Consider the following 11954-nt stretch of genomic DNA (forward strand, 5'->3'; position numbering starts at 1 on the left):
GTACCACCATAAAAGTAGAAATTTCAACATATCACATTTCCATGAACATACAAAAACAGCTATCCAAACACAAAGCCTACTGGTCGACACCCAAGAATTATGCAGAAAATAGTCCATCCCATCCCATCAAATCTAACAAATATGTATCATTTGGAATGCCCTCCTGCAATCCACAGTTCATTCTGAAGAGTAGGGGCGACTATAGAAATGACAACACTCTGCCAACACAACCAAAAATTCTAAATGATCCCTTCTGAAAATTGAGCAAATTCCAACAAGCCATCTTCCCAGTGTAGCTCCAAGCTGTGGAAAAGCCATAAAAGCCTAACTATCCTCAGGATGGAGCTAAGGGATGAGGAAAGGAGAGTGAACTGGCAGAAATGGTCTCCCTCACTCTTGCACTTCTGCTTCATTGCTACACTTGTGGGAGAGAAGCACTAGGATCCTGTGGTCACTGATCCCCCTTTCTCCTGTGGCGGATCTCCAAGTTCCCCTTCATACTGTTCATGGGGATCCTCCCTCCCCCCAGGAACCGCATTTCAGGGGCGTTTTCAGAAGTGGGGTAGGAGGACAGAGAACACATGGTCTGCTGATGGAAATCCTTCTGTCAGCTGAGATTTCACTGAATGCAAGCTATTGTATTTTAACATAATATCCCTGAATACAGTATAAGTGATGCTAAAAAAACTTTGATAGCATTTTTTTCACACAACATAGTATGATAATAGGGAATATTATAGTACTGACAGAATATAAAGTAAGTGTAGTGCAGTGTTTAGAGTACTGGACCTGGGAGAACTGGGTTCAAACACTCACACTGCTAGAGAACTCTCTGGGAGTATCTTGGACCAGTAACATCTTCTTGGCTTTATTTACCTCAAAAGGTCATTCTGAGGATAAAATGGGGAAGGGAGAACTATGTGCATTACGTCAAGCTTCTTGGAGTAAGTTTGGGATGAATATATATAGATACAGAAAAGTGGGCTGAGATGGAGATAGTTTTTAAAAGAAAAGCAATCATTTCTCTTGTTGACAGATAACCCCCCAAAACTTGCAAAATACACAAATGTATGTGATAAAACTTGAAATTTGTTAAGAGAATTTCCTCTGCAATACTAGTGGTTTTCAGAATGTGATGAAATATGTTAAGACAGTATGTGTTCAAATGTCTTCATTCCTTTATCAAAATGAACATTGCCGGCAGAGGAGGGAGAATGTAGCAGCACTAGGACATGATCAGATATGCCCAAAGCTTATTTTATTCAAGCATTAATGCTCTTCCAGAGTTCTAAGTGTACCCAAATGTGACCCTTCTTACAATTCCCCAAAAATATATAAAGCTGCATTATACCAAGCCAGAGCACTCATCCATGTAGACCAGTGTAGCCTACTCTGAATGGCCACAGCTCACCAAGATTATGGGTAGAAGGTTTTACTCACACTGCTGTCCACTATCCTTTTATCTGGAGTTGCCAGGGACTGAACCTGCAGCCTTCTGTGTGAATGTTGTCATATGCTCTAAAATCAGACCATTCCCACAAAAATATATGCACATTAATATCCTACCGAATATCCTACTGGCTTGTAGATTTCAGAACCAACTTAGGTCCAGGTAGGGCTGTGGTACTTACTCCATGGCTTACAGTCACCATCAACCAAAAGAGCTACGTGACTACCATTGGCCCTAAACATATACCCCTAACAAACACTCATATCCAATAATATTATAAAATATACAATTACAACAAATTAAATTTTCAGTGCAACAACCAGAAACCAATATGAGAAGAAGAGCCAGAGATGGCTTTCGTAACAGCCACACATAGCTCTTGAGCCATAAAGTATTAATGAACTAGGGCTCTGCCATGAGAAGATCTAACCTGGGTGAAGTCCTGTATGGTTTCTTCTACTTTTCTTTTGTTAGATTGTGCTTTGAAAGCAGGTCCAGAGATTGTCTGTGTTTTCTTAAATGGGGCGGGGAGACCTTTTTAGGCATGTCTACAGTTGCTTACGGACTAGAGGAAAAAAAGTTCTGTTTTAACTCTTTTAACTGAGGCTTAATGGGATGCTATATACCTCCATACCATGGAAAGCATCATCTCCACACATGAAACCTCTATTAAAAGGGCAGGATATTTTTCTCCAGGGCTGTTAGCAACCCAATGAATGTCTAGAACATGAATGCACAGAAAGAACACATTTGCACTGCTGTTGGGACTGTGACCCATCTGGGGCTGTGGAAAGGAAGACTGAAAATGCAAACTGTTGATTATTGCAAAACAATATGGAGTTGTGTGTGGGAAACCTGACAAACATTTAATCAGTTTTCTAACTTGGGGATGTGAAGAAGTTTTTAAAGGGCTGTATAATTTTACCAAGTACTGGCTTTATAGAGGTACATTCTTGTAGAGCACTCTATACTTAAGGTTGAATGTTCATATTGCTATTGAACCTTCAGTATAGTACCTCACTTAGGGTTGCCAAATGACCAAGAAAAAAAGTCTAGCCTGTTCTTGCATGCCTTTAACTGCAGCTTCCTAAACAGCAAGTGAACATTTCAAAATCTGAAGATAAACTTTTATCACTCAGTAATGTCTCCAAGCTGAGCAGCTGCTGGAGTCTGTTGAGAAGTTGGCCACCCAACTAGTAGTTTACGCCTTCTTCTAACATTACCCAACTTCGTAGTTTACTCCTTTTTATAACACTTCTATAGTCATGAAGAAAAGGGGGTGCAGAATAATGGTGACAATTTCAAAACCGATAAAAAGGGGAGTTCTTTGCTTCCTACATTTAAATCTTTAAGACGTGCAATCCCCACAGACTGAATGGGAATGAAACATAAACCCCCTGTTGACCCTTCCACTATTGCTTCAATTAAAATTTTGTCAGCAGAAACAACAGGCATTAGGATGCTGGTGAGTCAGAGTACTCTGGGGAAACTACAGAACATAAAACAAGAGTATATATATATATATATAAAAAGGTGGCTTTAGAGCATTTCTTAAGTTGAATGGTTTTAGGTATTGTAGTGGGTCTCTGGGCATAATGTAGTAACCAGTTTCAGCATTCTGAACTCCAGAGGTTGCCACTGAAAACATTTCCAGAAGACAAGACAAAGTGAGTCTATTCTGCCTGCGGATGTGGGATTAGATTAACCCAGAGAAGTGGGGGGAGGACACCAAAACACTGGGGCTTCTAATCTTCTAACACATCATATTTCATGGATTTCTTAACCATATTCTCTCTTTTTCCTACCCCAACTGCAACTGTACTGTGTAACAGACAAATATAGGGTGACACAAAATGCCTTTCTTTACTTTCTGATAATTTCTGCCCTCCCATCCCCCACTTTTTTGCTACTATTCTAACCCTCTATTGCCAAAGGGTAATATTTAATAAAGGGTTGGGGTTTTTTCTTGGCAGTTGCTGGCATCAACTAGCAAGGTTTTTTAAAGCTGTCTTGTAACTTAATTTGGGATCTCATCAACTCCCCATAGCAGATCAGTACAATAATGGCAAGCTATCTAAAGAAAAAGTGCAGAAAATGTTGCTATTTGCAATGAAAAACCCTTCCAGAAAGACTCCCTTTCAGCAGCTTTAAGTGAAATCAGCATGGCTTTGCAAATCTGCAAACAGCAGAGGAGGTGCAGATGGCTCGTTGTTCCTTTTTTTGGATCTGATAAGGAATGATTGCAAATCCTACACAAAGAGATCCATGGGTACCATACATGAATACAGTTGATGCATCTAACTATGCGGGGAGATATGCAAGTTTCCCATTCAACCATTACAACAATCATTAAAAGTTGACTCATTTAAATAATTTCTTCCTGATAGTACGTAATGTGCAATGGGTGGGGGGCTATGCTGCAATGTGAAGGCGGGCTTACAGATGAAGTCTTCCTTTTAAATGTATACTTTTCTTAATTTGAGACAACTGTTTGCTTATTCCATCCTTAACTAGTGCAGGGGTATAAAAGTAACTCAACCCATTTAGTCCATCTCTAACCCACACCTTCAAGCAACCCCCTGAAAATAGAGAAAGAGGTGCACAGTCTTCTTACACATCCACATAGAAAGATATTTTATTATTATATTAATGATTTAAAATGATTTGTGGATGACCAGTACGAAACATAATTTCTGACTAAATAATCCCACTGGCCCGTGCTATATCCTTTAGCTCCACATATTAAGTAGTTAAAATATTTTCTATTTTTTTCCTATCTTGAAGCAGTCTTATGATCAGATGTCCAACTTGCTCTGGAAAAAAATCTACTAATTTCGTCACACGAAGAAATGCCTGGAAGCAAATTTTTGCTTGCCTGGTTGCTTTAGGAAACTGGGAATAATTACTTTTAAATGCTTTTATTGGGAGTGTGGAATGGCTCAAGATTCCAATTAAAGTACTGCCACAAGAGACTTTGGCCTCTGCTATTTATCACAACAGTGGCAATTTAGTAGTCTTGGGTGAGCCACAAGAGCAAAGCTGCAACACCAACTATATAACCCCCCCAAAGGAATTACTACTATAGAATAAAATAATTCAAAAAAATGTATCACTGTACTTGAAGTGACTGCAGACGAAAATTATTTACTTACTTCACTAATTACTGCATCCTTTATAAACAGGGCAGCCCACCTAAGTGTTCCAACTTCCAACAATAGCAGAGTGCAAGGAATGCTGTTTAAAGCAGCAAGAGCCACACACACAGAGAAGCACTTTCCACTCATGTATGACGGGAAGGGATTGTATCCTAGTTGCTGCGGCACATTTTACTTTTCATAATAAAATTTCTTTCTGAAGTTCTAATGATACCTTCCATCATCATGATTAATGCCACCAAAACTATCTAATTGGAAGCGTTCATTTTGACTTTTACCGTAATTGCTTCTATCATCATTATTTATCCAGAGATGTACTAGGAGACTCAAACACAATGTCAGTTTTTCTGCACACAAAGCCAGGTACAGCTCTTACGGATTTAACTGGTCAAAAGGCAATTTCCTGTGTACAGCAAGCAGACTCAAGTCTTCAGTGCAAATGCATCTGTGTGCTGCTCCCACAATATAACACAATTACACATGCTCAAGTCCCACTATTCTACTAGAATGTAGAGGCACCCCAATGCAATTGCTGGGAAATAGGTTCAGGACTGACAAAAGGAAATACTTCTTTACTCAACGAGATTCAAGTCCAGTAGCACCTTAGAGGACAACAAGATTTTCGAGGTATAAGCTTTCAAGAGTCAAAGCTCCTGTCGTCACTTTATTCAACTAGTAATTAAACTGTGGAATTCACTGCTGGTAGAGATAGTGATGGCCAAAAGATAGTGACAGTTTTAAAAGAGGGTTAGACAAATTCATTGAAGGAGAGTTCCATCAGTGGCTACTAGCCTGACTGGTGACTGAGGAAAGCCTCCATCTACAGAGGAAGTACACCACTGAAACCCAGTGCTGGTATGCAGTAACACGGGAAAGCTTCAGTGTCTATTCCCTGTTTGATCTCCAGTGCAACCAGCAGGCCACTGCGTGAAACAGTATTCACTATGTTCACTGGTTTTAACAAGACATACATACGGATTATCTGTGCTGTGGACTATGGCCAGAAGTTCAATATGCTTTCCTGTATTCTACTTTGCTTTTCACTTTGCCACAAAATGCCCTATTTCTAAAATTTCTGCAGGAAAACTGCCACTTACTGAACTGACTATAAGTTCCTTCAGTGAGAATCTGCAGCAGCAAAAGGAATTGTTGCTAGCATGTGATAGTAATCTTTGATAACAGTGTTTGGTCTTACTTCCCCAGCCCTAAAACTATGAAAACCTCATCCACATAAGGCGACACTGTGGTTCTGAGAGCATGCAGAACTGCAGGGCCCATGAAAAATCACTTGGGAAATCATTAAGACAAAGAGTGAAAAATTTTCCAGTGCCCTACAAGCAACTTTCTGGAACAGGGAGGACAAAAGGAAATGGCAGAAGTTCAGTAGAAGTTAAAAGCTAGAGCATCACAATGGTTTTCCCATTTGTGGCTCCATCACAGTGCTGAATGACACATCACACAATTTATATGAAGTATGCTGGAGAAAATACAGAGGACTCCCTCACAGAGCACGCACAGAGGCAACAATGTGTGTGGGAGGGGTGTCTGCCCAAAGCAGGTGTAACGATGCAGTGGTGATCTCATCTTGGCCCGTCTAATGAACAAAACTCTGCTGACCTAGCATAATCACATTACACAGCACTATGAGCACAGCTATAACCAGAGCAACTATGATCCCTCATCCCTCTTTGCAATAGTCCAAACGCTGCTGGTAATTAAAGAACAGCAAGATTCTTTTTGGTCTCCCTATGTCAGAGGTAATAAAAGGTCCCCCATTTTCTCTTCCCAACATTCCAAGTCACACCCCATCCCTATTATCCTTTCCTATGCTTTTCACTACTTCATATTAACAATATTAAATTCCCCCCCATATATACAGGATTATATACTAGGTGACAGATATAGCCTACAATTTAGGATGACTGTGCTTTAAACTATTGTGCACCGTTAATATTGATAAAGTCTTAGCTTCTGCAGTCTCCATAATCTAAACTGAATACTCTAGTTTAGCAGAGTTTAAAATCCCAGACCTATTTCCTGTGTTAGCCTCAGAACGTGCCATTTGGAATGAAAAGAATGTTTCGGAGTATGTGCAATGTGCTTGCTTCCCACGTAACTAGAGTAGGAACGCTAAGGATTCTAGCATGTTTTCCAGAGTGGTTCCAGCCTTGACACACCTCCTTTTAGAAACAAATAACTATTTCTGAGCATTAACCAACCAAAGGAAGGGTTGGGAATTATTGGTGCTCTCAGAAATATCCTCTGCTCTTTTATTTAACACCAGCATTTGTGCAGCATTTCATTGCTCAAAGCTCCTCACATATATTATCACATCAATCCTTACAATACTCCTGCAAAGTAGCCCAGTATTACCTCCGTATTTCAGATAAGGGACTGCGAGAGGCATGTCTAAGGCTGCCAAGTGAGTTTGTGGCAGACATGAGATTCGAACAGCCAACCTCCCAGGTCACAGCACAATCCCTCTCTGGCCTAACAGCCATCTTACAATGGAGGGGGGGGGGGAACCCAGAAGAGATCAAGAGATGAACAAGAAAAATGCTGCATTAATTTAGAGAAAGGCCAATACACAGAAGGCATTCAAGACATGCAGCTACTTTTCCTGTGCAGTTACCTTCCTGCGTGATTTATTATATAAACTATTGCAACTGCCCATCACTTATACTGCTAATTAGCTCTCACGATTGTTCTGAAAGTCTCTTTTGTATTTCTTAGAACACAGTGAGAGGCTCCCCTCCTTTCCACCCACAACTTTTACCCAGCGGTCCTTGAGAAAAATCAAAGAAAATGGTCCCCCAAGCACTAGTTAGAGCACTAATCCAACTACTGATTAGTGCAGAAGAGGAAAGGAATTTGTTTGTGGCATTATTTGCTGCCAATATCTTACTGACTTCCCTATATTTCATCAAACCTTTTCACCAAGCCTGAACAGAGACTAACTCAAATGAAATGCTGATTGTATTAAGAGCTGTGCCTTCCTAGGAACTCTTACAAATATGCCTCCTTGCTTGCATCCTACAACTCTGTTGCACTACTCCCACGTATGGAACCCCCTGGGAAAAGCCAGCTTTAAGGGCAATTGAAAAGTAGGATCCAACTAACTTTGAGGACATTTAACTGCAAATGAGAATCTATTTGCACCACTTTCTTAGTTCTTCTGGAACATGGCAAGGTAGTCTAAGCTGTGGGAAGGATAGCCAGAGAAGTAAGTATTTGACAATTCAGTATTTATGAAAACAGGAAGTGTGTTTTTTAAGATGCTTGTCAGAAAGACATTATTGAGCATCTTAAACTCCATGCGGGTAGTAAACAAACTGAGTTTTTTCACTACTTACCTGGGATAAGTTTTCAAAAGGATGGGTTTTAGCCTCCTTTTTGCAGGTGCAATTAGTACCTGTATATTTTGATACATAAAATGAACAGCCAAGGTAAATTAAATGTTTTCCAATTCTGTTTGCACCTCAAATATAACTTGTAGGTATACAGAAAGGTAGGTGTACATTGTACAGATTCAAAGTGTACCTGCAAGAGGGAAATGGCTTTTTAAAAATAGGTATTTCTTACTGAATTTAGTTTGTGTGATTTGCTGTATTTCTGCTTTCAAAAGAAAAATAAGCTGGACAGGAGTAAATTACAGCTGGACAGGAGTAAATTACTTTAGCTGAGATACAGCCTAGTTAACAGGTTAATGAAACACACACTACTTTAGTCAAAAAATTTTGTCATGAGGCTCATATTTATTTTAAATCTATTTCTACTCCTCTTAGGACATCTATTTACATGCCTCAGCTCAGAGCAACAAGTTCAGGCCGACAAGGTGAGTTAATTCTCTGAAGCCCTACCTACATTACAAACTACACATCCGTTTCCTACCAATTTAAGTGGCATGGCTTCTCCCAGACAATTCTGGGAATTGCAGCTCAGCAAGCTGCAGAATCCTGTCAGAGATGCTTACTGACTCCTCAGAGAACTGCATGATCCAGAGGTCCTGGGGGAATATTAAAGCAATTTAAAGACTGCAGTGGGGCTCCGGGAAACACCAAGCATCAAGCAAATGATGCCCAAACATACTTGTCAAGTGAGAAGGCTGCTGGTGGTCCCTTTCCCACTTCAGCGCTCATACCTTCAGTTGTAGAAGATAAGGCCATGGAGTCCTGGTTTTCACATGCAATGCCTTGACTGTATGGACTAATCAAGTGCAGGGCAAGTTAAGTAGTGTCGTAAACATTAAGAAATATATACATCACCTAAAAAAGTACAATAATCTAGCCATCTCTGCTATGACTGGCACAGAACTTTCAGAAATCCCGGAGCTTGGATTATTACAGAGGCTGAGCTTGACGAAGCAGAAGAAATCTCCTACCCAGAAATTGCTGCTAGCTTTTGGTGTGCCTGACAGGCAATCTCGCATCCTTTGGTTCGAGTCCTGTGCATTTCAGCACGTAGAGATGGACAAGTGACTGATACATCCCCAATGGAAATGACCAATTCACGGTACAGAGCCACCTGGGTATTGAAATCCTGGACAAGCTGTGAGGAAAAGAAAGATTATTTAGCAATGTAATGTACTTCACTGCACTACAAAGTAAGGAAGTCTTTCTAATATTGCTCTACCAACAGGCCTGCAACCCTTGAATTCAGAAAAGGACAAGGATTAAACCCAATGATGTCATAAACAGTAAAGTATGCTGAGGGAGATGCCCTTTGTTCACCCCCCCCTTCATTTCCAGTTGAGGGGGAGGAATCCCACAAGCTCTAACTCTTTGAAAGCAAGCATAAATAACAGCTTTTCTACTCCCGGAAGCTAGGGATTATTTTATCATGAAAGACGATAAGGTTTCCAGAAATAGTTTCCTCCTTTCCCCCCAGTGATCTGTGATTTGCTACCCATCTAGGGAATGGAATGTGCCATTCATTTCTGCAATGGAGATTTTGCTAATTTGTTTTGCAACTGCCTCAAATACTGTTATTCCTCCTGCCTCAAATACTGTTTCCCCTAGCCTCATGAATCTGGCCTTGCAAGCCAAGAAGGTATATTTGGGGGGGGGGGGGGGGGAACCCCTTTTTTTTAACCTTTCTTTAGCAAGCAATTTGGCCAGTGTAAAATAAAACGACAGGCTAACAGATAAACCCTCCTAAGCTGAAATACTTGGAAACAACAGCACACTTGACAACCCATCTGCACATTTCTGGAAAATTCAATACAAGCACGGTGTCATCAAGATTATTATTATTATGTCATTCAACTTTACTACTGCTGCTGATCATGATTTTATTCTGTAGAAACAAGTTAATGTGGAAAGCAGGAGAATGTTAGTGGCTTACTCTGAAATGTCTGCTTGAGGAAAAATGAGCAGTATAGATCTTGTCAAATTTGCCAAGCATTTAACCTCCAACTACAGTAAAACAGACAAACTGCATCCCTTCTATGTGTACCAGGGTAACATGGATCATAACATCTCATTCCCTTAAACCTCGCAATTGTATGTTGCCACATTTGGGGCCATAATCCATAAACTCTAGGGTCAAAACAGTTTTGTTCCTATGGTTTAAACCACTGTTGCTGTCAGCACTTGATGCAAACTCAGCACTTATTTTCTACTTAATTTTGTGTGTAAATTACAAGGAATTAATGCAAACTGGCAATATCTACTGAATATATTAAGGCCTAGAGGCATGACTTTATGAAAACACTGAAAAGGAAAATGAGCCTTCCAGGGAGATGTTTTTCATCTGTCAAAACCCTTTGGCCTAAACTCTAAACAGAGATGGGAAAGGTTTATTCGACAGAAAAAGCAAGCCAGAATTTGGCAACATGTATCCACAGAAGTGCTTTCGTGAAGGTTGCACAACATTATTAGAACCTCATGAAACACACCTTTCATTTAAGAAAGAAATTAAGATCCCAGCACTATTGGCTACAGAAAAAAGTTTGAAAATACAAAGATTAAAACTTGCTATGACTTAAATGCAAAGGATATGGGGAAGGAGGTGCACTGTTTTCTCCTGCGCCTTACCTCTAAATCCAAATATCTTTGAAAGGCTTTTCAAACTGAGATTAAAGATTTCAGAAGAATTCAGCAGACTGTGCACCAGTCCCCATCAGTTGGCACCAAGCAGGACTACAAAAACTACATGCCAATCATGTGATTTTAAGCATAACTGGTTTAAATTAGCCCCTTGCTATTGGAATTAGACATTAACAACAGGGCCACAAGAACCAAGACAAATTTCATCTCTTAAGTACTTAAACAGAATACATGTATGGGAACTGTTGTGTTACTCAAAATATCTCATACCTGTTTACATTCATACACCAGGACTCAACTACCGATACAGTCCATGTAGACCATGAATCAAGCTAAGAATAATAAATCCAAATTCCAAAACTAACTTAGCTTCTTCTATGGTTACCTGTTAGGACTTGAGGGAAACTGAAAGCTCACCTAACAAAGTTACAACCATTTATGAAGGCCTCTGTTTTCTAGTTTACGCCAGTCTTTTTTTTTTTTGGCTATGTTTGTACAGTCTAAAATTATTGTTAACTACAAACAACAAAATGGGAAAGATACAAGGCCTGTAAGAGGCAAGCTAAAAACCAAGAGCTGGTTTTTCCTATAAAAGGAGATCTAACACTGCATGTTTTTAGCTGTTTTTAAAACTGCCATAAGTTTGGATAAGGGGTGAGTGCTAAAAATGCCTTATTTCTTTTACAGTTTTGCTGCAATCTATTGAGACAGACAATTCTGGTAGGATCAAAACAAAAATAATCCACAACAATAGCACCTCCTATTACAAGACAGAAGAGGGAATTCAATTGGTGTGAGTTTTCAAAGCAAGCAAATTCACTAGAATTCAGATTCCAGACACCTATAACTGATTCATTTCTTATTGGTCTTGTGACTTAAATGGGACAGGCTGGAACTGACACTGGCAATGCTGAGCAAAACAAATGGGCCAGATTTCATTTGCGTTTTGGATTCGGTTAGTACTGCTGAGGAATTCAAGCGTAATCGTCTCCCCCCCCTCAAGGCAGTGTCTGACAAGCTTGTTCTTTATAAAGCCACTCCAATATAGGGTGTTTGGAGTTGAATTTTACCTGCACTTGGACAGTTAGTTACAGGTGTCCGGTCTGGATTTCTGAAATACAATTCCACTGAATCTAGACTTATTTTGCCCCAGTGTAGGAGCCTAGCAGGTTTTTCTCCACTTTGACCATACTCCCTAGCCACAATCCATGCTTCCAAACCTATGTCCTCTTCCTATGACACCATCATACTCTCTTTTTTTTTGGGGGGGGGGGGGAAATTTGGGCCCCGGGCCCCAAAAAA

General features: G+C 40.0%; 1 protein-coding gene across 1 annotated transcript in view; it reads right to left on the reverse strand.

The window, feature by feature from the left end:
- The window catches only part of RGS7BP (regulator of G-protein signaling 7 binding protein), a 77340-nt gene that overhangs the window by 64696 nt on the left and 690 nt on the right, over nucleotides 1-11954 (reverse strand). Inside the window, exon 2 of the mRNA XM_015410219.1 lies at nucleotides 8987-9153. Coding sequence (XP_015265705.1) covers nucleotides 8987-9153 — 167 coding nt within the window. The remainder of the gene's footprint in view (nucleotides 1-8986; nucleotides 9154-11954) is intronic.

Source organism: Gekko japonicus, unplaced genomic scaffold (assembly GCF_001447785.1).
Source record: "Gekko japonicus isolate JY-2015 unplaced genomic scaffold, Gekko_japonicus_V1.1 scaffold179, whole genome shotgun sequence".
Lineage (NCBI taxonomy): Eukaryota > Metazoa > Chordata > Lepidosauria > Squamata > Gekkonidae > Gekko > Gekko japonicus.